Source organism: Rhinopithecus roxellana, chromosome 9 (assembly GCF_007565055.1).
Source record: "Rhinopithecus roxellana isolate Shanxi Qingling chromosome 9, ASM756505v1, whole genome shotgun sequence".
NCBI lineage: Eukaryota > Metazoa > Chordata > Mammalia > Primates > Cercopithecidae > Rhinopithecus > Rhinopithecus roxellana.
In genome coordinates, this window is record NC_044557.1 from 134115065 (window position 1) to 134142142 (window position 27078).

The 27078-nt window shown below is 39.0% G+C and overlaps 1 protein-coding gene across 9 annotated transcripts in view; it reads right to left on the minus strand.

Annotated features, from left to right (window-relative positions):
• The window catches only part of LOC104668803 (serine/threonine-protein kinase Sgk3), a 194785-nt gene that overhangs the window by 19005 nt on the left and 148702 nt on the right, over nt 1–27078 (minus strand). For all 9 annotated transcript variants that reach the window (XM_030937860.1, XM_030937862.1, XM_030937861.1 and 6 more), the window contains 8 exons: nt 20218–20305; nt 14036–14085; nt 11371–11428; nt 6542–6625; nt 6311–6442; nt 2005–2117; nt 1872–1908; nt 998–1084 (listed from right to left, as the gene is read on the minus strand). In XM_030937860.1, coding sequence (XP_030793720.1) covers nt 998–1084; nt 1872–1908; nt 2005–2117; nt 6311–6442; nt 6542–6625; nt 11371–11428; nt 14036–14085; nt 20218–20305 — 649 coding nt within the window. The remainder of the gene's footprint in view (nt 1–997; nt 1085–1871; nt 1909–2004; nt 2118–6310; nt 6443–6541; nt 6626–11370; nt 11429–14035; nt 14086–20217; nt 20306–27078) is intronic.

Consider the following 27078-nt stretch of genomic DNA (forward strand, 5'->3'; position numbering starts at 1 on the left):
GGTAAATACTTGTTACTTAGAGATACTTTTAGTTAAGTTTCTGAACTCAATTAGAAGCCATTTTCTCGCACATTTTCAACACTGTATTTGCAAGTACTCCACGATAAAGATGAAATATTACATGGTACCTACAATCATTATAAATACCTTGGAATTTGGACAGTTTAAAATAAACCAAACTTGTTTCTGTGTGTGAAGTATGAATAATAAAGGTTTTACATGATTTGTAAGGATTATTATTATTGTCACAAATAGATACTTTTTTTGCTAGCTAACATGATTAGAAAATGGGATGGTCTGGTAAATAAATTCTGATTTGTGATTTTTTTTTCCATATCCACTGCTTTATTTTCTTCTGGTAAGTAAACACTTAATTTTATTACAAAAGATTTCAAGCATACAAAAAAATGAGAAAAACCAATGTTTTTGGTTTTTGTAACCAAAATGTAGAAAATGTAACCAAATGTAGAAAAACTACAACTGAGATATAGTCAAGTGTTAATATTTTGCCATATTTGCTTTAGCTCATTTTTTAAAAGAAAAACAGCTTTATTAAAATAGTCACATACCACACAATTCACCCATTTAAAGTGTGTGATTCAATGTTAACACATTCACCAAAAGAACACTTTCATCACTAATTTGTGATTTTTAAAGGATTAGAAATATAATTTTCTACAATATTTATTTTAGAACAGAAACAAAAAAAGAAATATAATTAAATGTGTAAAGAAGTTTAAGGTAAACTTCTCACATTAAAAACAAATAAACATAATTTATATTTGTTGGATTATTCAAAAGGGTCTTGCATACCTAACAATCACAGTTAAAAATACCCAACTATCAAGGCATGATTATCAGATATTTCCAGCTGGCTGGAAGCTGAAATGACAGTTTTTATTCTACTTTTCTTATTTTAAATTTATATATGCAATCTGTAATTCATATTTGCATTTTATACATGATTATATGAATGACAATGAGGTATATTTCTTACCTCTGGTGTCCCACAAAATGTGGTAGTGGTGTCAGAAATAGCAATTCCTTCTTTACAAAGCCCAAAATCTGTTAAGACAACATGTCCCTGACAAATACAGGGGTGGTAAGATAAAACAGTGCATAAATAGGAATTGACAATTTTTCAGTAAGTTTTTCTTTTTTGTTGAAACAGAGTCTTACTCTGTCGCCCAGGCTGGAGTGCAGTGATGCGATCTCAGCTCACTGCAACCTCTGCCTCCTGAGTTCAAGCAATTCTCATGCCTCAGTCTCCCGAGAGGCTGGGACCACAGGTGCATGCCACCTGGCTAATTTCGCCATGTTGCCCAGGCTGGTTTTGAACTCCTGACCTCAAGTGATCCGCCCACCTCGGCCTCCCAAAGTTCTGGGATTACAGGTGTGAGCCACCACACCCAGCCAATAAATTAACAGTTTTTAAAATCCTTTTATTTTCACCTAATTATAGATCCACAGGAAATTGCAAAATAGTATACAGAGGAAATTGTCATCAGTACAATACTATTAACCAGACTGTCAACCTTATTCAGTTTTCACTTTTTACATGCATGCTATGTGTGTGTGCTTAGCTCTACACAATACAGATGTATAGATTCATGTAACAACCACCACAATCAAGACACAACTGTTTCATTGCAAAGGAACTTCCCTAATGCTACCCCTTTATCTTTGCACTCTCTATCCCCTTGGACCCTGTCAACCACTAATCTGTTCTCCATCTCTACAGTTTTGTCATTTTGAGAATGTTATATAAATAAAATAACACAGTACAGAATCTCTGAGACTTTTTTTTGCACTAAGCATAAAAGCAACAACAAAAATTGAGAACTAGTAGATTTTTAAAAGAGAATACTTACTACTGAATCCAAAAGAATATTTTCTGGTTTCAAGTCTCTACCAAATTAAAAGGAAGGAAAAGCAAAACTGAATACAAACCTGAAATAAAATACTGTTATATGTAATTTTTACAAGTATATTTAAAAATTGTACCTGTATACTATTTTGATGGAGTGTAAGTAACCCAATGCACTAGCAATTTCAGCAGCATAAAACCTAGCTCTGTGCTCAGGAAAGGACCGTTCTCTTTGTAAGTGGAAAAAAAGCTGTAAAATTGGTTGAGGGGTAGGAGAGACAGAATGTTAGGATCATTCACACATAGCATTAGACAAATATATTTGGTAAATACAAGGTAGGAATTGTTCTTTGTTACTTTGAACGTGAGCTAAAAACATAACAAGGCACAGAACTGTGACTCCCCTTCATCCATCTCCCCACCTAACAATCATTCTCTCTCTTTAACCACGTTGTCTTTGTTTACCCTTGCTAATGTCACTCATCTCCCATTTACTACTCAATGCAATAATGTCCTCACCCTTCCAGGCAACTGCTCTGGAAAAGATTATCAATGAAGATCAATGATCTTGATATTGCCATGTAATTATCTTACAGAGCCTTTCTGGACTATGTTTTCCATTTGAAAAAAAAAACCACTATTCAGAGATTAAAAACTAGTGCCCAGCAGAACAAATATAACCATATGAGTATGTATCTCCATAGATATAATTTACTTGAGCCAAATACTGTTTTTCAAAAACTCTAAATTAGTTGGTAACATTAAAAACTGGGAATTTGGGGGTAAAAATTCACGGTTTTAGTTTCTTTTTTAAAAAAAGATAAGCTCTGGACCATTAGGCCTACTCTTCACAGCAGCAGCAACTGGCTACAGCTAAACAGCAGTTGGACTCTCTAGTTCATTTCTTATACTTCCTAATTTTTAATTTATTTCTTATAACCTGGCCTTTAACTAAGGTTACTGCGTGGGGGAAGTTCCCACTGGGTCCCTTGGCTTCTAAGATAAAAATCTCTTCTTGAGTCTTGGTGAATTCCATCTCTGCTCCTTTCTGGCCTCGGAAAATGCAGGGATGACACAGTTTCTGCCCTCGGTCCAGTGTTATTTTTTCTCCAAATACCCTTCCCAGGTAACTTGATCCATTCTGTTGATTTTGACCACCACCTTAATGTTGATGTCTCCTATGTGGACTTTACCCAATGACTTTGATGCAGAAAATCAATGAGGAAGCTGAGGCTCAGAGAGGCTTGCTTATCTGCCAAGTATTCATAAAACCTACTTGTTTTTATTTTACTTTGCTCTGAAAAAGATATGAGGTAGTATACAAAGCTAAGTATTCATATGTCAAGGTTTAAATTTCTAAGTATGAACACTGGGGGAAAATAAGAGTATTAATGTATGGAAACCACACTCCTCCTGCCTCTAACTTTTCTCTTCATCTTTAACCCTTGTTTACCTATTACCCACTCAACTTCTCCTCCACCCACCCTGGCATTCTATTGTATTTTATTCTCCTTTTTTCATTATCTTGCATCTTTCAGATGATAAGCCTACCTCTTTCAATCTTTGCCAGTGAGCAGTCACTGTACAAAAAGGTCTCAGAAGCAGAGCCCTAAAAGAGCACGAAGAAACCACACATAAAGCAGGGAGCTTGCAGTGGGATCTCACCTGCACTAGATGCTTCTCATGAACATTTCAAAGACACAAGGTGGCACTTAAGAATGGGCTCTGCAGTTGAGATATCTAGGTTAAATCCAGGGCCTGACACTTGTTAGAACACTGTAACATTGAGACTGTTATTTAACCTCTCTGAACCTCAATTTTCTTACTTATAAATAAGAAAATTTTGGCCAGGTATAGTCTCTCACACCTGTAATCCCAGCACTTTGGGAGACTGAGGTGGGCGGATCATGAGGTCAGGAGTTCGACACCATCCTGGCCAACATGGCGAAACCCTGTCTCTACTAAAAATACAAAAATTAGCTCGGCGTCATGGCACATGCCTGTAATCCCAGCTACTCGGGAGGCTGAGGCAGGAGAATCGCTTGAACCAGGGTGTCAGAGCTTGCAGTGAGCTGAGATCACACCATTGCACTCCAGCCTGGTGAAGAGAGACTCCATCTCAATAAATAAATAAATAAATAAATAAATAAGAAAGAGAATTTCATTAAACGGGCATAATAGTGTCTTCTGAAGGAGTTGTGATTTACTGACATAATGCATGTAAAATAATTGCAAAGTGCCAAGCCTTAATAAATTCTCTTTACCTGTCAGCACTCGGGCACACACAAAATTAAATGAAAACCTTCTAGGTGAAAACAATACGGGGTCACCTGCATCAGTGAATCAGGATGCCTGAGAGATGCATAATCTTGCCTCCACACTGAAGAGTTTTAAGGGATTTTTTTTTTTTTTTTTTTAACACAGTGTCTTGTTCTGTCACCCAGGCTGGAGTGCAGTGGTGTGATCATGGCTCACTGCAGCCATGACATCCTGGGCTCAAACAATCCTCCCACTTCAGCCTCCTGAGGACTACAGAGGCATGCCACCATGCCCAGCTAATTTTTGTTATTTTTTTGTAGAGACAGGGTTTCGCCATGTTGCCCAGGCTGGTCTTGAACTCCTGGGCTCCAGCAATCCACCTACCTTGGCCTCCTAGAGTGCTGGGATTATAGGTGTTGAGCCACCACACCTGGCCTTAAGGGACTTTTGTCACAGATGTATAAAGGTGAATAATCATTCTTTTTACAATCTTTCCCTAAAATGATCTAGGTGTGTCTGACCATCTTTTGGTTTTGCAGAATATTAACTAATTTTCCTTATAGTTCCCTTTATTCTACAGTTAAATGTACTACAGTAATCTTGAAACAGTGATTTTCTGCTCTGAGATTGGGGGATGAAAGATCCCTTTGTAAAGATATGACAATACCTATTAGTTAAAATGATTTTTAAGACATTCACAGGTCAAAGACCAAACAAATTAGAAAGGTGTGAGGGTTGAGAAGTCAGCTGCCTAGATCCTGGAATCAGGCTGCCTGAGTTCAATCCCTGCCTCTGATACTAACCACATTACTTCTACAAGCTACCTAGCTTCTCTGTGCCTCAGTCAGTCTTACTATAGTTGTTGTGAAGGTAAAATTATATGTACAAAGAGCCAGAGTGGTGGATACTAAGTAATACTCAATGGAAGTAATTATTATAATAGCAGCATTTCCCAAAGTGTATTTCAATATCCATCTGAATCAGAGTTTTGCATAATACTTAAGAGATTGGTTGAAACAAAAAAGGGGACTGCATGGTGTTTTTGTTTGTTTTTGAGGCAGAGCCTCACTCTGTCGCCCAGGCTGGAGGGCACTGGTGCAATCTTGGCTCACTGCAAGTTCCGCTCCCGGGGTTCACGCCATTCTCCTGCCTCAGCCTTCCGAGTAGCTGGGACTACAGGCGCCCATCACCGCGCCCTGCTAATTTTTTGTATTTTTAGTAGAGACAGGTTTTCACCATGTTAGCCAGGATGGTCTCAATCTCCTGACCTCATTATCCACCCGCCTCAGCCTCCCAAAGTGCTGGGATTACAGGCGTGAGCCACCGCGCCCGGCCGACTGCATGGTTTTAAAAAATTCTCTTATCTTATATTCTGGATTTGAGCAGGTTGAGGCTGCAGTGAGCTGTGATCACACCACTGCACTCCAGCCTGGTGACAGAGCGAGACTGTCTCAAAAAAAAAAAAAAAAAAGATATCCTGACTTTGTATAAGACAGAATTTCTCAAAGTCTTTAACACGCTGAGGCATACTGTGAATCACCAAGAAACGATATAACATGAAACATTTCCAAAACAGACTTTATCATAAAGCCTTTTTTGTTTGTGTGTGTGTGTGTTTTTAAAGATATGGGGTCTCATTCTGTTACCCAGGCTGCAGTGCAATCATAGCTTACTGTAGCCTCAAACTCCTGGGCTCAAGTGATCCTCCTGTCTCAGTCTCCTTAGCAGCTGAGACTAAAGGTGCAAACCACTGAGCCAAGCTACCACCACAGAGCCCCTTATTAGAGCACTATCGCATCTGATTAAATTTGCACATCTTGGAAAATGAGAACCTGGAGTAATATTTGTATGCAACTGTTGAGATAATTGCCTAAATTACAAATCACGTTTTATTCTAATATTTCAATATGTTATTCTTGCTATATAGTTTAGTGACAAATCTGTCCATGAAGCCAGCAGCTTCATATCAAGGTTCTTTTATGAACCTTTTCAACCATACCATATGCTTAAAAGCTCTGTATTACAATCCTCCACATCCTGCATTGTATTCAGCCAGTACCTTGAATATTATTGCTATGAAAAGCTGCTGATTTTATACTGTCCTTCTAAAACTTACAAGAAAAACTTTGACTTTATGCTATTTTTCTAAACTATTAATATTAGAAAACTCATTATAAAACTCACCTCTCCTCCATTAACAAAATCCAGAACAAAATAAAGCTTTTCAGTTGTTTGGAAGGAATAATGCAATCCAACCAAAAATGGATGTTTCACATTTTTCAAAAGCACATTACGTTCAGCCATAATATGCTTTTGCTGGAAAAAAGGCAAAAGATCAATTGTATTATACACCAGAAAACAACTCTCTTAATTGAGAAAATGGGCTTGGGAGAAGCAACAGCTATTTTATTTTACCTCTTTTCTGTTGAGAACTATTTTTTTCTGTAACACTTTGACAGCATAAAATTTTCCATCCAGTTTCCGTTTTGCAAGAAGAACCTGTTATAGTTAAACATTAGTGTATACCATTAGAAATTTCAAATTTTGATAGAAATAATTCACTTGTCAATACATCAATACTTCTTAAATTTTGTAAAAAGGAGTCCATAAGAGACCTAGATCATGTTTTTGTTTTAAAAGTCAAGTAGTCAGGCACCATTTTGTAGTCACTTAATGTGTTGATATTTGAGATTTTTAAACTAAATTTAAGTGCCCAAATCTACACTGCTTGAGAACTTTGTGTGTGTGTGCACGCATGTGCTCCAGCCCTGAATCCTGAAGTCTCCTGTACTTTCAGGAGAGAATACTGACCGTAGAAAATACTATTATAAACTTCATGGGTATATTAACAAGGATAAGGAAATGTTTTTTAGGTAATCAAAATGTACTCTTTCATACTGAGATTTTTCTTAACAGGTTTTAAATTCAGAAGAGTTCAGAGGAAAAAGTGCCATGGATTTCTATAGTGGGCTGGGTCGCATGCAGAGGCTTTAAAGAACCTGAAGAAATCTAGAGTATCTTGAAGTGGTACAATTTTGACTCACTGCAGCCTTGACCTTCCCAAGGCTCAGGTGATCATCCTGTCTCAGCCTCCCAAATAGTTGGGACTACAGGCGTGTGCCACCATACCTGGCTAATTTTTCCATTTTTTGTAGAGATGGGGTTTTGTCATGTTACCCAGGCTGGTCTCAAACTCCTGGGCTCAAGCGATCTACCTGCCTCAGCCTTACAAAGTGCTGGGATAACAGGCGTGAGCCACCGCACCTGGCCTTCTTTTGTTTTATTGCACTTTGTTGGTTTCTAATCATTTTGCAAGATTTTAATTTTTGTATTAAACATAGCATACATATAGAAAAACTCATCACTACAGCTCAATAAATTGTTACAAAGTGAATACAGCTATGTAACCAGTATACAGTTCAAAGAAAAAAAAACCTCTGCCAGTAGCCTAAAGCCTCTCTTTTGCTAAATCCCAGTCAACACTCACCCTTCTCCTTCTCAAAGGTAACTAACTACTACCATGTCAACTTGAAATAACACAGATAACTTTTGCCCTTTTTTGAATTTCATGTAATTAGAATCATATGGAAAGTTGTCTGTCTTAATTCTTTTACTCTAAATTATATGAAATATTCATTAACATCACGGCATACAGCATAGTTCTCATATTTTCTGTGTTATGCAGAATATTCCATTAAATGGTACAATGTATCTACTCTCTTGCTGATAGATTATTTATGAATAATGATGCTATAAGCATTCCTGTATATACCTTTCCTAGTGGATATTCATTTCGGTCGGATACGTAACTAGGGAGTAGAACCAATGTGTCATAGGTAACGCATATACTCAGCTTCAAGAATTAACACCAATTTTCAACAGCAAAAAAAACAACACACCTGGCCAGGCGCGGTGGCTCATGCCTGTAATCCCAGCACTTCGGGAGGCCAAGGTGGGCAGATCACCTGAGGTTGGGAGTTCCAGACCAGCCTAACCAACATGGAGAAACCCTGTCTCTACTAAAAATACAAAATTAGCAGGGCGTGGTGGCATGCGCCTGTAATCCCAACTACTCGGGAGCAGTAAAATGGCTTGAACCCAGGAGGTGGAGGTTCCAGCGAGCTGAGACTGTGTTACTGCACTCCAGCCTGCGCAACAAGAGCGGAACTCTGTCTCCAAAAAAAAAAAAAAAAAAAATCCACCTAGGAATAAATCTAATTAAATTAGAGATATGCAAAAATCCTAAACAGAATACCATAAAATATTATTGAGAAAAATTAAAGATGAGCTACATTAACAAAATAATATAGCACAGTCACGGATTTGACAACACAATATTGTAAAGATGATAATTCTTCCCAAATTGATCTACAGAGTCATTGCCATCCCAATCAAATTCAAATAGAATTTTTGCAGAAACTGACATGCTGATTCTGAAATTTATATTGATATGCAAAGGGCTAAGAATAGTCTCTTGAAGAATAAGAAGGGAGGCCGGGCGCGGTGGCTCAAGCCTGTAATCCCAGCACTTTGGGAGGCCGAGACGGGCGGATCACGAGGTCAGGAGATCGAGACCATCCTGGCTAACACGGTGAAACCCCGTCTCTACTAAAAATACAAAAAATTAGCCGGGCGAGGTGGCGGGCGCCTGTGGTCCCAGCTACTCGGGAGGCTGAGGCAGGAGAATGGCGTGAACCCGGGAGGCGGAGCTTGCAGTGAGCTGAGATCCGGCCACTGCACTCCAGCCTGGGCGACAGAGCAAGACTCCGTCTCAAAAAAAAAAAAAAAAAAAAAAAAAAAAAAAGAATAAGAAGGGAGGACTTAATTCTGTTGCATATCAAGCTACAGGTGTCACGACAATGTGGTACTGGTGTCAGGATAAACAGACAGGCCAATGAACAGAAAACGAAAAGAAATGCCATCTAGAAACAGAAATACAAAACTTAAAATCTAAAAAGAGGGTGGGCTCATGGCTCATGCCTCTAATCCCAGCACTTTGGGAGGCTGAGTCAGGCAGATCACTTGAGGTCAGGAGTTCAAGACCAGCCTGGCCAATGTGGTAAAACCCCGTCCCCACTAAAAATACAAAAATTAGCCAGACATGGTGGCGTGTGCCTGAAATCCCAGCTACTCGGAAGGCTGAGGCAGGAGAATCACATGAAGCTGGGAGGCAGAGGCTGCAGTGAGCGGAGATAGCACCATTGCACTCTGCACTCCAGGCTGGGCGACGAAGTGATACTCTGTCTCCAAAAAAAAAAAATTCTAAAAACAGGTCTGTGAAGGTATAAATAGTGGATACATAAGGTGGCCCCTGGAGATCAGGTGGCCCATCAGATGGCGAAAAAAGTTTTCATAAACTATATAGGATCAGCTGGTTATCCACATGGACAAAAATGAACTGTGATGCTATGCCTCCCATTATATGCAAGAACCAAATCCTGGTTAAGACTCTAGATCTAAACATTAAGTTTCCAAAAGATAATGCCTTTTTTTTTTTTTTTTTTTGTTGAGATGGGGTCTTTCTATGTTGCCCAGGCTGGTCTTGGACTCCCGAACTCAAGTGATCTTCCTGCCTCAGGATCCTGAGTAGCTGGGATTACAGGTATGTGCCACAATGCTTTTGTTTTTAATGACAGAATTTTGTTTTTAAAGACAGATAATTTTTTTTTCTTAATGACAACTATCTCTAGCATTCCAATAGAATTTTGGGGATTTCGAGAGCAGGATTCATTTCTAACTTTCTATTGCTTATACTAGCACAATACTCAGCATGTAGCAGATAATATATATTTGCTGAGTGAATAAACACACATGGGTTTAATCGCATAGCCACAGTTGCTAGTCTCAAGGAAACTCAGAAAACAAACTGGAGTTACCAAAAGCTACAAATACAGCAAAATATGATTAAACACTTACATATTCCATTTTTACTGAAGACTGAAGTACAGTGCAAAAAAGCACTTAAATATATTCGATGATTCTGATAACTTCATCTATGATGCTTTTCTGTTAACCCTGGCCTTAAGTGATTATCGTTCCTTGGTATGGCTATACTGTCAAATTACATGATTCATCTGACACCGTAAGAAAATAAGCAGGGTCTTTACACATTCATTTCCTTCTCAAACTGCTGTTTACACAGCTGCTCATTTTGGTCTTTCCAGCTTTGGCTTAAATAGCATGTCTTCTGAAAAGCTATGTAAGTGGGAATCTTCCCTCAGCTGCCTATTGTCCTTTGTCATTTCACCCTATTCTTCATTTCCTGCACTGCTATTATTATTTGTACTTATTTACTTGACTGAATTTTTTTTTTTTTTTTGAGATGGAGTCTCACCCTGTCACCCAGGCTGGAGTGCAGTGGTAGCTCTGCCTCCTGGGTTCACGCCATTCTCCTGCCTCAGCCTGCCGAGTAGCTGGGACTACAGGCGCCGCCACCACGCCCGGCTAGTTTTTTGTATTTTTTAGTAGAGACAGGGTTTCACCGTGTTAGCCAGGATGGTCTCGATCTCCTGACCTCGTGATCCGCCCGTCTCGGCCTCCCAAAGTGCTGGGATTACAGGCTTGAGCCACCGCGCCCAGCCAACTGAATATTTTTAATCGACTATTCCCCCAACCCTAGATTGTAAGCACCACAAAGGTAGTAACCATGTCACTACCTGGTTAGAAATTCTGTAATTTTCTAACCAGGGTCCAGAAGGGTACCTGGCACATAGTAGGTGCTCAACAAATACCTTCTGAATAAGTGAATTTTATTATAGAATTTGAGTAGATGCCTTTTCTCCCTAATTACTGTTAGTATTTTGAGGGTGGGGAAAGTATCTTAATTCCATTTCCTGCAAGCCAAAAAGTCCTGTGGCTCCCACCCATAAAGCATGAATTCCTTAAGTACTTATTTACTGTATGAGAAAATAAAAACACTTTAGGCTGGGGATGGTAGCTCACATCTGTAATCCCAGCATTTTGCGGGGTCAAGGTGGGAGGATCACTTGAGGAAAGAAATTTGAGATCAGCCTGGGCAAGATAACAAGGCCCTGTCTACAAAAGAGTGAAAAGTTAGCCGGGCGTGGTGGTGTATGAGTATAGTCCCAGCCACTCGGGAGGCTGAGGAGGATGGCTTGAGCCCAAGAGTTCATGTGTGCTATGACTGTACCACTACAGTCCAGCCTGGACAACAGAGTGAGACCCTGTCTCTAGAAAAAAAACAAAAACCAAAACCAAATAAAAACCTCACAAAACACTCTTACCTTGCCAAAGCTGCCTTTTCCAATAACTTTTAAGAAATCAAAGTCAGTTGGTTTGGCACTGAAATAAATTAACAATAAGAATTAGCCTCCTAGAAATTGGAAAGATTAACTTTTAAACATTTCTTAGCACTTCCCTCTTTAATAAATAAACGTTAGGCACAAAACACTTCAGCCTAGTAACTCCAGCTTTCCTGCTATTTCATCTTTCATATATAGTAGGTAATATGAATAGTAATAATATCTACTTTCTGATTAGATAAGGTATTTCATAACTTTAAGCCTCATCAAGTTCTGCTTAAGAGGAACTTCAATAATACTCTCTGAGAGAAAAGGATATATGCATATCCTATAAGTAGAGTTTTGAACTCGAAATAGCTTCTATCTAAAACCTATTTTATTAACCATGGCCCAATGTTGTTGAGGAAATTGAATAACTATATAAATTAGTGATACATTCTAAGGACTATATAGCATGTGGTAATTCTTCTGAAAATGAAGCTGTTAGTTGGAACACCTAAAGATGCTAAGAATAATTTCTGATGGAGAAAAAAGTCATTACAGCGTTTCACATATAAACCACTTATTGTACATTAAAGATAAAAGACTTCTTAGCTTATTCTCATGGATGGCAATACAGGAAAGCCAGGAACAGAAAAGCAAGAGGGAATACTAAGACTGCCCTTTTATTTATGTTAACTTAACCTATCAAGTAAAAACAGCGTTGGCTGTTATGTAGACAAAAACACAAGGAAGCAGAAAGGGGAGCTTAAGCAGCCACAAGAGCCGTTTCTGAATTCGTAAGTTTCTGAATTCAAAAGAGCACGGTCTGAATTCGTAAGTTGTATGGGAAGAGGGGAATAAATCCATTTGGATTTGAAATTTGCTTAATTATCAAAAAAAGAAAAATAGTTAATTCAAATATGAGAGTAAAACCAGAACTAGGTTAAATAATGACAGGTAAAGATTAGTGAGATAAACACTTAACTATATTTAGACGTTTTTCTTCTTCAAAAACCTGCTCTCTGGACTACTTTCTTCTTTAAAGATATGCAGAGGTACCAAAATAACTTTGTAAACAAATCTAACAGTGAAAAACATGCAGATCCCTCAAACATAATAAATAGGTGAGCTGAGGCCATACTCCAAGCCCCGCTGTTAACTGCTGGGGATTAACCTTAACTGAAAGTAAATTTCCATTTTTGGCCAGGCACAGTGGCTCACGTCTGTAATCCCAGCACTTCGGGAGGTTGAGGTGAGCGGATCACCTGAGATCAGGAGTTCAAGACCAGCCTGCCCAACATGGTGAAACCCTGTCTCTACAAAAATACAAAAATTAGCCAGGCATGATGGTGGGTGCCTGTAATCCCAGGTACTCAGGAGGCTGAGGCAGGAGAACCTGGGAGGCAGAGGCTGCAGTGAGTGGAGATCGCACCACTGCACTCCAGTCTAGGCGACAGAGCAAGACTCCGTCTCAAAAAAAAAGAAAAAAAAAATTTCCACTTTTTGTGCTGCCATTTTTGTTCAATGCTATGAACAACAGAAAAGAATGCTTAAAACCAAACTTCCAGTTAGCATCCTATTTATCTGCTTTCCTTTGAAGCAAAAACTCTTCAAGCTAAGTTTTGAAAACTCCTTGTCTCTACCTGCTGTCCTCTCCTCTAGTTCTCTAGTGAACCCTTTCTGATCACAGTCTCATACCAACTACCACACCACTGAAACTGCTCATTAAAAGTCACCAATGACTTTATGAAATCCAGTGGTCAATTTTCAATCTTCGTATTACTTGCCCTATCAGCAACATTAACAGAGTTAATTACTCCCTCCTCTTTCAGGCACTCTTCCCCTGACCTCAGGCAACCATATTCCTGGTTTTTCTCTCATCTTACTGACTGCTCTTTCTCAGTCTCTGTAAGCAGTTCTTTCCTGACCTCATAATGTTGAAGTGTCCCAGGACACAGTCCTTGGACCACTTCTCCCATCTGCCTATAATCATTCTCCAAGTAGAGCAAAAGGGTAGAGAAAGGGTAGGGAAAGCCTACAATGAAAAAACACTTCAGAATAAATGTAATATGCCTGTAAGGATAATTAAGTAAGTAAGGGCGGCAAGACCACATTCCTCCTCCAACCCATGGCAGACACTACTAATCAATTAAGTCTGGGAATATGGGGAGAAACTGGGTAAACAAAGTTTAATAGCCTTTAATATTCTAATGTCCATTATGACTCCTCTGGAACAAGCTGGCTAACAACAGGAGTGCACCAATCACACCAAACACCAGCAGAATGTCAATTAGGCCTGCAAGGGTGCTTTTTCTCAGGGGACCTCATAGGACTTATGGTCCTTATGGTCCCTTGGGAAATATGGTCTACTGATTTTACACACACACACACACACACACACACACACACACACACCCCAGAAAACTGATGACAAAACAGCAGAACCCAATTAACAATTTGTGGATTAAAAGTTCCTTAGGGCTCTCCTAAAGCAATGAAAAGCTGGAGCAGTAAATCAGTCAAGCATATGATAGCACTGTATTCACTGTAACTATGGTTATATTTCAAAGGCCTCCAGTTAAATTAGTGTAATATATCTGCATACTCTCAAAAAAGATCTTCCTAAAATTCAGTTAAAAAATTGTTTGGAACAAATTAAACATACTGAGGATTTCCAGATGGTCCCAGGTTGATGTTCTGTGAGGTAGAGTGTAGCTGTTAAGATGGGGGGAAAAAAACAACATTCTTATTGGAGCATCAAAAATTAATGTTTTGAAATAAAATATTTATAACTGTACCACAAATATTTGGTTTGTTGCCATGTTAAAGAAACCCAAGGTCCTGATTCTCAGTAAGGGTATAGACTTAACTTGGAAATACACATAATTGACAAAAATATAATCATTTTTCTCATGGTAATTTTCAAGAACTGTTGTAAGAAAAAACGTAAGCCAGAAATCAAGCTCTAAGTTGGCAAATGAATGAAATAAACTGAGGAAAGCTCCTTGGAGGAGGCGGGTATTGAAACCGCAATGTAAGAGGGATCACTTTTTTAAAAACTGGTTAAAAATGCCTTGTTTTTCAAGTTTTCAAATAGTTTATCAAAGAAATGATAGGATGATGACAATGATGATCGCAAATGCCGGGTTTTCAGTTTTAATTTGATGGCAGGTAAACATAGACAAAGCAAACATAGAAAGCAGTGCTTTTCTTTTCTTTTCTTGAGACAGAGTCTCACTCTGTCGCCCAGGCTGGAGTGCAGTGGCGCGATCTCAGCTCACTGCAAGCTCCGCCTCCCGGGTTCCCGCCATTCTCCTGCCTCAGCCTCCCGAGTAGCTGGGACTACAGGTGCCCGCCACCATGCCCAGCTAATTTTTTTGTATTTTTAGTAGAGACAGGTTTTTACCGTGTTAGCCAGGATGGTCTCCATCTCTTAACCTTGTGATCCACCCACCTCAGTCTCCTAAAGTGCTGGGATTACAGGCATGAGCCGCCGCACCTGGCCTTTTCTTTCTAATTCTAGCACTGTGGTAGCGCTAACATTTTATATAGGCTTTTCTCTTTGCAACAGTTAACACAGTAAGCTTAAGTCCTGGTATTAATTTAGAAGCAAATCTTTATTTACCTAGTATGCTATAAAGAAATTTAAGTAATAAAAGATTCTAGTTCATTAATAATTAGCTAAAATTTTAACTCAAAAATCCCAGAAGATTTATCTAGTGATCCTATCAGAGTGAGCTTTTTATAAAAGCCAAGTGTAAGTAAATTCTGCTTCACATAAATAAACTTTAAAACTATACATTCAGATAATTAAATCAGTTATAAATGTTTCAAAAATGTATACTTTTATGAGTGTTCTATGTAATTATACTTCATATAAGCTATAAATATAAAAAAGCTTTTAAAAATTTCTCTAATCAGAACCAATCTTTTTTTTTTTTTCTTTTTTTTGAGATGGAGTTGCACTCTTCTTGCCCAGGCCAGAGTGTAGTGGCCCCATCTTCACTCACTGCAACCTCCACCTCGTGGGTTCAAACGATTCTCCTGCCTCAGCCTCCCAAGTAGCTGGGATTACAGGCACACGCCACCATGCCTGGCTAATTTTTGTATTTTTAGTACATATAGGGTTTTGCCATGTTGACCAGGCTGGTCTCGAACTCCTGACCTCAGGTGATTCACCCACCTCAGCCTCCCAAAGTACTGGGATTACAGGCATGAGGCACTGCACCCGGCCAAGAAAATTTTATCTTATCAAACTTCTTATTATAGACATATGTAATATATATTTTTACTTAAATTCATTTCAAATTTATAATCTCTAGAATATAAACTATTTTTTCAAATAAAGGGCAAATAATCTCATCCTTCAAAAGTTCTTAAGTTTCTGAGTGGGAGCGGTGGCTCATGCCTGTAATCCCAGCACTTTGGGAGGCCGAGGCGAGTGGATCATCTGAGGTCAGGAGTTCGAGATCAGCCTGGCCAACATGGTGAAACCCTGTCCCTACCAAAAATACAAAAATTAGCTGGGCGTGGTGATGAGCACCTGGAATCCCAGCTACTCGGAAGGCTGAGGCAGAAGAATCCCTTGAACCCATGAGGTGGAGGTTGCAGTGAGCTGAGATAGCAGCACTGCACTCCACCATGGGCGACAGAGTGAGACTCTGTCTCAAAAAAATAAATAAATAAAATAAAGAAGTTTCTTATGAAGAAACAACATTGGCACCAGCATTGTAGTTACAATTCAAATTTATTTCCTATTGTTATACCTATACATAAAAAATTCATTAAATGAGATTAGTCCTGTTATGGCATAGTTTTAACATAAGAGTAGCCTTTAATGTTTAAATATTACAGTGTTTCTTTCTACTAAGAAACTGCTATAAAATAATCAAACAAATAAATACTAAAAACGGAAGAAAAAAATAAATATTTCAGTGTTCCTTTGACTCTTACAATGTAATTCAAACTGAGTTGTAATTTTAATACACTTATTCTTTTAATGAATGTGCAGATAACTGGTTTAATTTTCCATTCAATAAATTTTCCTCATAAAGATGAAGGAAGGCTGGGTGCAGTGGCTCATGCCTGTAATCCCAGCAATTTGGGAGGGCAAGGCAGGCGGATCACAAGGTCAGGAGTTCGAGACCAACCTGGCTAACATGGTGAAATCCCATCTCTACTAAAAATACAAAAATTAGCTGGGCATGGTGGTGCACACCTGTATCCCAGCTACTTGGGAGGCTGAGGCAGGAGAATCACTTGAACCCAGAAGGAGGAGGTTGCAGTGAGCCAAGATTGCAACACTGCACTCCAGCATGGGCAAGAGAGAGATTCCATCTCAAAAAAAAAAAAAAAAAAAAGGAAGAGGATTAAATATAGTGCAGATTAAACAACATGAACAACTTGTCCCCTGAAGTATGTTAATATGTAATTAGATTTTATTATTTAGGCAAGGATTTCCCTAATGGAGCACATTTCTGAAATGATGAAAATTATTAGGATATATAATTAGACAACTGTACTTACTATTTCTGAAGACAATATCCAGTCACTAAATTGAGGGTGAGGTATAATTTCTTAACAGAATGAATACTAATTGAGATTTCTTGACTTCCCTTGGCCTCTATTTTTCTCTGTATCAATAAGGGGGTAGGTCCAGATGCCCTCTAAAATATTCCAGCTAGAAGCTTCACTTACTCACTTAAAAGTCCTTAATAGGCTGGGCACGGTGGCTCACACCTGTAATCCCAGCACTTTAGGAGGCCGAGGCTGGCGGATCACAAGGTCAGGAGATTGAGACCATCCTGGCTAACACGGTGAAACCTTGTCTCTACTAAAAATACAAAAAATTAGCCGGGCGTGGAGGCAGGCGCCTGTAATCCCAGCTACTCGAGAGGCTGAGGCAGGAGAATGGTATGAACTCGGGAGGTGGAGCCTGCGGTGAGCTGAGATCCTGCCACTGCCCTCCAGCCTGGGTGGCAGGGCGAGACTCCATCTCCAAAAAACAAAAAAAAATCCTTCATAAATAGTTACAATTATACGACAAAGTATGGCTTTTTCCTTTTTTAAAAGAAATTCTTTTTATCAGTATTTTAAAACCTCAAGGGATTCTAGTGGAAGTTTCAGACATTATGGATGGAAAAAGAAAAAAAGGAACAAAACTCAGATTTAAAGCCAACAGTGGCAGAACCCAGAGATCTTTCAGCTTGGTTCTGTCTTCAAGTTGTCTGCAGTTGTCCTCCACTGCAAGGCAAGATAGTCTTCAAATAACCTAAACCTACCCAGTCTCACATGAGTAGCAAGCAAAACATGAAAAATTATGGTTACATAGATTTTAATATTTAAAACATTACTTGAATATATTCATTTTTCTATTAAAAATACTAATAGCTGGAAAGTGTCAAAAATATTAGGAAAAGGGTTTTTTAAAATCCACAACCTTATCAATATATAATTTTGCAAATATTTACACTACTTTCATATAGTATTTGCATATTTTTTTAAAACTGTAAATCATACTGTGTGAATATGCATATACATTTTAAATAGTGATTTCGCTTAATATATCGAAGCTTAAAATCTGATCTTCAAAAATAAAATGCATAACATATATGGACAAACACTAAGTGACTGGTAAATATTTAGGTTGATTCTAATATTGTTCTTAGCAGATCATACAGAAATGAACATCTTTTGCTTTTTTCTGTGTGGATTACTTCATTTGCATCAATTCCTGATGTGAATTGTTTTCCAAAGAAGTTGCAGAAAATTATGACACCAATGATGACCAAGGGTGCTCGTTTTACCTTACTGTTATCAGTTCTGCAATATTTTATTTACATTTTTATTGATTTGATAGAGCAATAAAAATCTCTCTAAGATTTTCATTTGCTAATAGCATCAACGTTGAACATTTTCCTCTATGTTTTTTACTAAGAGTATTCCTTCACGCCCCATTTCCTTTGATCTACTATAGTGTTAAGTATCATTCTTTTCAAAAACCCATTTGTATGAGCTTTTCACACAGACGTTATTTCTTGTTATGCCTGATTTATTACGAATGTTTTCCCGGTTTGTTGTTTCTCTTTTGACCAGCTACAGAGATTTTTTTTTTTTTTTAAGTTTTTTATATTGTCCTAGGAGCAACCATATCACAGATGTAAAGTTCCATTTGTTCTCTTAACTGAGAATCTTCTTGGGGTATCTGAGAAGGAAAATTACTACTTTACAGCAGTCACAAAAAAGGAGTATGTCTTTTTTCAAAATGAAGATTTCAGCCCTAGGACACTAATATTCCAATGCACCATGTTATCTTTTAAATCACAAAAACAGCCGTAACAGAATTAACAGGCATTATAAAGAAAAACTGTGTTTCAACCCATCATCTCTGATTTTCATGTACATATTTAATAATAGTTGTTTAAAAGTTTGAATTATGTAGATATATTTATATAACATTTATAATAATTTAATTGCTACAGAGTAATAATTTGAGTTAAATTATTACAATTTACTTCTCCCACATAACTAAGGTAAATGTTGAAAACATCTTCATAATAAGGCACAAGCCTATTTTACTTATTGCCATCACGATTTAGTTTTAAAAACAACACTGGCCAGGTGTGGTGGCTCACGCCTGCAATCCCAGCACTTTGAGAGGCCAAGGCAGGGGGATCAGGAGGTTAGGAGTTCGAGCAGCCTGGCCAATATGGTGAAACCCCATCTCTACTAAAAATACAAAAATTAGCCGGGCGTGGTGGCAGGCACCTGTAGTCCCAGCTACTAGGGAGGCTGAGGCAGGAGAATCGCTTGAACCCGGGAGGCGGAGGTTGCAGTGAGCCAAGATCGCGCCAATGACTCCGGCCTGGGCAACAGTGCAAGACTCCATCTCAAACAAACAAACAAACAAGAAACAAAACAAGGCTACCCTATTCTGTTAGGAACACATATTAATTATGTACATATATTACAGAAATAAAAGTTAGTTGATGCCAACTGGTATGTGTGTACTGACTGTTCTGTATAGAAAATCCTGACAATGCAGAGGAAGTGGGATGTAATGTGGTTGAGAAGGCCTTTTCTGTTGGCCAAAATTCAAAATAGTTTCAAGTGTGGCAATAATGATAAAATAAGACATAAAGTGAAGAAAGCAGAATATAAAATTGTATACACTACATAATTAAAATTAGGTAATTTTAAAACCCTATACATTAGAGAAGATAGGAAAGAAAATCACCAGAATGTTAAAAATTTCTAGGTGTGGGTGCAATAATATGGGTAATACTTTTCTTTTTACCTACTATTTTCAAATTTGTCTGATTAACCTATATTACTTTTTAGTATAAAAAGTACTCATTCTATATGTTTTATAAGAAATAGTGATCTGTGGCCTGGGCACAGTGGCTCATGCCTATAATCCTAGCATTTTGAGAGGCCGAGGCAGGTGGATCATTTGAGGTCAGGAGTTCGAAACCAGCCTGACCAATATGGTGAAATCCCATCTCTACTAAATGCAAAAATTAGCCAGGCATGGTGGCAGGCACCTGTAATCCCAGCTACTGGGGAGTCTGAGGCAGGAGAATCACTTGAACCCGGGAGGTGAAGGTTGCAGTGAGCTGAGATTGTGCCACTGCGCCACAGCTTGGGTGACAGAGTGAGATTCCATCTCAAACGAAAAAAGAAATAGTCATCTGTAAGAGATATGTGCATTTGTTTTTATGCGTTCTACGTAGTAGAAACTCTACTATGGATGAAATTACTTCATTTGAAGTAAGTGTCCTAAAGCCACTAATTTCATCTTTGGGGAATGGTACTTTTTCTATTAAGAAAGAAAATTCCTCTTAATACCTTCTGAGAACTTCTTTCATCCTCATCTTCAGATGGATCTGACTGGTGTTTTGGACTGTCCATTTGAAGGAATGCTCTGACATCTGGACTAAAAACAAAAATTAACTTTATTATAACTTCAAAAGCATTTCTACAGCGTTTCTCCCTTTTAAAAGGAAAATCAAAATAGAAGTAACTATATTAGCATTTACAGTAAGAAAGTCAAACAGAATCCATTAATATTCATTATTATAAATGTAATAAGCAAATTAATTTTTTTAAAATAGAGAAACAGAGAAATGGGCAAACATATAAACAGGAAGTACATGGAAAAGAAAACCCAAATGGCAAGCACATTTGTGAAGATGGCTAACTTCACTAGTAATCAGAGAAATATAAGTTAAAATGATAATGAGATATGTTATGTCCATTACCTGGCAAAGGTTAGAAAGACAGATAATACCAAAAGTTGATTAAAAAAAAAAAAATAGGGTAAGAGAAATGCTCAAATATTGTTGGTGACCATGCAGAATGAAGCAACTTTTCTGAAAAAGCAATCTGGCAACACTTGGTAAAACTGTGTATGCATTTACCCTGGACCCAGAAATTCTAATTTTTGTGGTAAACCATAGAAAAAATTATGTGCAGGTCCAGTGAGAGGCATGTAATTATAATGTTCATTGCAGCATTTTCTGTAACAGGAAGTTAGAAGCAAAATAGGCATTTATCACCAGGCAAATGAGTAAGTCAACTATGGTAATTGCCTACAGGGAATACTAGTCAACAGTCAGAAGCAAGAAACTATAGCACAGTACTATATATATATATATAATATTAAATACTCACAGACACAAAACATCAGTCTGTTTACCGAAGATACACAGATATATATGGACAAATATCAAACACACTAAAGTGGGTATCAACGGGGGGATTAGGAAATGGCTATGAAGATGAAGAATGAAGAGAAAAAAATGGACTAAAATTAGAGATGGCCCACAGATGGACTCATGACAACTGTGGGGAATAATTAAATCTCCATACCTGGCACCCTCTCCCCCGTCTGTCCTTAATTATTTAATCAAATAATATATATTATTTGTAGGAAACTTGAAATTTGAAAAATTATTTTTAAAAAGAGGAGGCCTTAGCCAGGAGTGGTGGCTCATGCGTGTAATCCCAATGCTCTGTGAGGCTGAAGCAGAAGGATAATTTGAGGCCAGGAGTCGGATACCAGCCTGGGCAACATGGCAGGACTCTGTCTCCACACAAAATAAAAACAAAAAAACCCAGGCATGATGGTGTAAACCTGTCATCCTAGCTACTCAGAAGGCTAAGGCAGGAGGATCACTCAAGCCCTCGAGGCTGAGGCTGCAGTGAACCAAGATTGCACCACCGCATTCCAGCATGGGTGACAAAGCAAGAACTTGGCTCTAAAAATAAATAAACAAAATAGGAAAAAAATAAAAAGAAAAAGAATTGGGCTGGTGTAAATGTAAAATGGTACAGCCACTGTGGAAAACAGTTTGGCAGTTGCTTGAAAAGTCAAACACAGAGTTACCTTAAGACTCAGCAATTCCAAACCTAGGCAAAGACCCAAGATAAATAAAAATATATGTTCACATAAAAACTCATACATGATATCTCACAGCAGCATTATTCGTAACAGCCAAAAAGTGGAAATATCCCAAATGTCCACCAATGGATGAATGGATAAACAAAATGTGGTGTTATCCATACAATGGGATATTATACAGCTATAAAAAGGAATGGAGAGCACTAATACATGCTGTAACATGAATGAATCTCACAAATATTATGCTAAATGAACAAAGGCAAAAAAAAAAAAGTCACCTACTATACTTTCATTTTAAGAGGCAAATCTGTACAGACAGAAAGTAGAATAGTGGTTGCCAAGGGTTGGGGGAGGAGAGAATTTGGAGGTAAAGTTCCTTTTTTAGGGGGATGAAAATGTTAGATGAGCTTTGAGGTGATAGAATTAGTGATAATGGTTGTAAAGCATCGTGAATATACTAAAAACTACTGGGCTGGGTGCAGTGGCTCACACCTGTAATTCCAGCACTTTGGGAGGCCAAGGTGGGCGGATCAAGAGGTAAGGAGTTCAAGACCAGCCTGGCCAACATAGGGAAATCCTGTCTCTACTGAAAATACAAAAAATTGCCAGGTGTGGTGGCATGCACCTGTAGTCCCAGCTACTCAGGAGGCTGAGGCAGGAGAATCTCTTGAACCCGGGAGGTGGAGTTTGCAGTGAGCCGAGACGGCACCATTGCACTCCAGCCTGGGTGACAGAGCAAAACTCTGTCTCAAAAAAACAAACAAACAAACAAACAAAAACTACTGAATTGTACACTTTAGAATAATCTAAACGGTGAATTTTTAACTTAATAAAAAAGGTTTATAAAATGTAGGGGTGGGGATTTTCAATCTTACCATAGAAGCAACCACTGTTAACATTTTGGCATATTTTATTTCAGTCTTTTTCTCTGCACATTTAAGATCACAATATATTTAAATTTTCACTTTAAAATTACATCATAAACATTTCCCTATTTTGTTAAAAACTTTGTAAACAATCACTTTTGATAGATGCATGATACATAACATGAATGTACTAAAAATTACTCAATGATTCTTCCACTTGAGGGTATGACTTCCAACTTTTCATTACCATAAACAATGCTGCAGTTGACAATCTTTGTGCATAGTATCAGAACTCTATGACTTTCAGAACAGATTTTTAAAAATAAAATTACTCATCTGAATTGTAAACCATTTTACAGTATTAAACAAATACAGTTTGTAAGACTGATTTCCAGACCAGTTGTACCAATTTATACTCTTCTAGCAGTATATGAACATCCTGAAGACTCTCAGGCTTGACTAGCATTAAATGTTACATTTTATATTAACATCTTGGATAATTTGATGTCAAAAACTGTATTTTTTTTTTTTTTTTTTTTGAGACAGAGTCTTGCTCTGTCGCCCAGGCTGGAGTGCAGTGGCGCGATCTCAGCTCAGTGCAAACTCCGTCTCCCGGGTTTATGCCATTCTCCTGCCTCAGCCTCCCGAGTAGCTGGGACTACAGGCGCCCGCCACCTCGCCCGGCTAGTTTTTTGTATTTTTTTAGTAGAGACGGGGTTTCACCGTGTTCGCCAGGATGGTCTCGATCTCCTGACCTCATGATCCGCCCCCATCTCGGCCTCCCAAAGTGCTGGGATTACAGGCTTGAGCCACCGCACCCGGCCAAAAACTGTATTTTAAAGAGGAACTACTCAGTATCACTTTCAGTAAAAAGTGAAATGCAAAATTAAAGCAACAGTAAGATACCATTACCCACTCACCAGAATGGCTAAAATGGAAGACTAACAATACTAAGTGTTAATGAGGTAAGCAACATGATTTCATATGCTGATGGAAAATGTACAACGGGTAAATCACTTTGCAAAACTATTTTGCATTATCCACTAAAGTTAAACATATACATACTCTACAACCCACAAGTTCTACTCCAAGATACATCAGAAATGTTGGCACACGTGCACCAAAAGGTATGTTAATGGCAGTATTATTTATAATAGTCAGAAAATATGAATATTAGTATCTCAAATGCCCATCAACAGTAGAATGAATCAACTGTGGTATAGTCATACAATGAAACATTATACAGCAATGGAAATGAACAAACTATAGCTACATGCAACAACATGGATGACTCTCACATGGCTGGGAAATAAGCCAGACAGAGAACACATATTGTATGGTTCCATTTACATAAAGTTCAAAAAGAGGGCACACACTAATCTATTTTGTTAAAAGTTAGGCTGATAGTTACCTTTGGGAAGGAAGAAAGAAATAGAGACTGAAAGAGGATGTGTAAGAGATCTCAGGGGTGTTCATAATATTTTCTTTTTTGGCCTGGGGGGATGATATAATTCAGTTATGTTTATTTCTCATAATTTATTGAGCTGTACAGTCCTGATCTGGGCACTTTTCTCTTTGTTATACTCAATAAAATTAAAATAAGGTATTTCTGCTTCCATTTCATTTCTTTTTTTTTTTTTTTTTTAGAGACGGAGTCTCGCTCTGTCACCCGGGCTGGAGTGCAGTGGCCGGATCTCAGCTCACTGCAAGCTCTGCCTCCTGGGTTCAGGCCATTCTCCTGCCTCAGCCTCCCGAGTAGCTGGGACTACAGGCGGCCGCCACCTCGCCCGGCTAGTTTTTTGTATTTTTTAGTAGAGACGGGGTTTCACCATGTTAGCCAGGATGGTCTTGATCTCCTGACCTCGTGATCCGCCCGTCTTGGCCTCCCAAAGTACTGGGATTACAGGCTTGAGCCACCGCGCCCGGCCTCATTTCTTAAATACATAAGGAAATGTTTAGCTTCTCTGACAATAAGCCATTTCTGCGTCCTTCTTTGTGAACCATTCAATGTGCTTTGTGCTGGTTTTTTTTGTTTTGTTTTTTTGTTTTTTTTGGTGTCTTAAATGTTTGCACGGGCTCTTTCTATGTTAAATGTATTTATCTATCGTCCTTTATCATGGAAAGCTTTTTCCGTATTTTTGGTTTTCAATTTTACTTATGATTTGGGGGTTCCAAAGTTCTGCTTTTTTTTTTTTTTTTTGCTTTTGCTGTTTTAGAGATGGGTCTCACTCTGCCACCCAGGTTGGACTGCAGTGGGATAATCACGGCTCACTGCAGCCTGGATCCCCTGGGCTCGGGTGATCCTCCTACCTTACTACCTCAGCCTCCTGAGCAGTTGGGACTACCAGCACATGCCACCATGACAAGCTGATTTTTTGCATTTTTTCTGGAGAGGGGGTTTTGCCATGCTGCATGGGTTGGTCTTGAACTCCTGGGCTCAAGTGATTTGCCTGCCTTGGCCTCCCAAAGTGCTGGGAGTATAGGTATGAGCCACCGTGCACAAAGTTTTTATTAGTCAAATTTTTCATTGTTTTACTCTGTGATAATGTCATGCACTGACAATATGCTCAGAAAACCTTTTTCATCCAGAGGTGAGAGAAATACTAACATTTTATTCTATTTTGAAAATGATTTTTAAATGTTTTTAATAAAGTCATCTTAAAAATTAGCTTTTCTGGCCAGGCATGGTGGCTCACACCTACAATCCCAGCACTTCAGGAGGCCGAGAGGGGTGATAACTTGAGGTCAGGAGTTCGAAACCAGCCTGGCTAACATGGGGAAACCCTGTTTCCATTAAAAATACAAAAATTAGCGGGTGTGCTGGCACACACTGTGGTCCTAGCTACTTGGGAGGCTGAGGCAGGAGAACTGCCTGAACCTGGGAGGCAGAGGCTGTAGTGAGCAGAGACCATGCCACTGTACACCAGCCTGGGTGACAGAGTGAAATTCCGTTTAAAAAAAAAAAAAAAAAAAAAAAAGCTTTTCTCTCTACTGAACAAAAGTTTTTTTTTTTTTTTGAGATGAGTCTCGCTCTGTCGCCAGGCTGGAGTGCAGTGGCATGATCTCAGCTCACTGCAACCTCTGCCTCCCAGGTTCAGGCGATTCTCCAGCCTCAGCCTCCCGAGTAGCTGGGACCACAGGCACACGTCACCACACCCGGCTAATTTTTGTACTTTTAGTAGAGATGGGGTTTCACCACATTGGCCAGGATGGTCTCAATCTCTTGACCTCATGATCCACCTGCCTTGGCCTCCCAAAGTGTTGAGGTTACAGGCATGAGCCACTGTGCCTGGCCAGAAGAAAAGCTATTTTTAAAGTGTATTTCCTGCCGGGCACGGTGGCTCATGCCTGTAATCCCAGCACTTTGGGAGGCAGATCATCTGAGGTCAGGAGTTCCAACCCAGCCTGGCCTGTTGATGAAACCCCGTCTCTACTAAAATTACAAATATTAGCTGGGTGTGGTGGCGCACACCTGTAATTCCAGCTACTCAGGAGGCTGAAGTGAGAGAATTGCTTCAGCCCGGGGAGTGGAGGTTGCAGTGAGCTGAGTTCACACCACTGCACTCCAGCCTGGGTGACAGAGCAAGATGCTGTCTCAAAAACATAAAAAATAAAAATAAAAAATAAAGTACATTTCCTTAACAGTAATAACAGGTACACAGGAGGGGCTCAAGATACACTTGCTGACTGGCTTCTCTTCTTGCCCTCTTAAATTTCTACTATTTTAAGAACAGCTTGATGTTCAAATGAAGAGCATGAAAATTAAAAGTTCTGTTAACAACAGAAAAGATCTAGAAAATAGGAAATGTGGGCCAGGTGCAGTGGCTCACACCTGTAATCCCAGCACACTGGGAGGCCGAGGCGGGCAGATCATGAAGTCAAGAGATTGAGACCAACCTGACCAACATGGTGAAATCCCGTCTCTACTAAAAATACAAAAATTAGCTGGGTGTGGTGGCACACACCTGTAATCCCAGCTACTTGGGAGGGTGAGGCAGGAGAATCACTTGAACCTGGGAGGCAGAGATTGCAGTGAGCTGAGATTCTGCCACTGCACTTCAGCCTGGGTGACAGAGCAAGACTCTGTCTCAAAAAAAAAAAAAAAAAAAAAAAAGGAAACGTCACATTTTGCTAAAAAGAAAATGTCAGTTAAAAAATTAAGCTTATCACACCTGTAATCCCACCACTTTGGGAGGCTGAGGTGGGCAGATCACGAGGTCAGGAGATTGAGACCATCCTAACACGGTGAAACCCCATTTCTACTAAAAAAAAACAAAACAAAAAAAACTAGCCGGGCGTGGTGGCACACCCTGTAGTCCCAGCTACTGGGGAGGCTGAGGTAGAAGAATGGTGTGAATCCAGGAGGCGGAACTTGCAGTGAGCTGAGATCGCACCACTGCATTCCAGCCTGGGTGACAGAGTGAGACTTCTTTAAAAAAC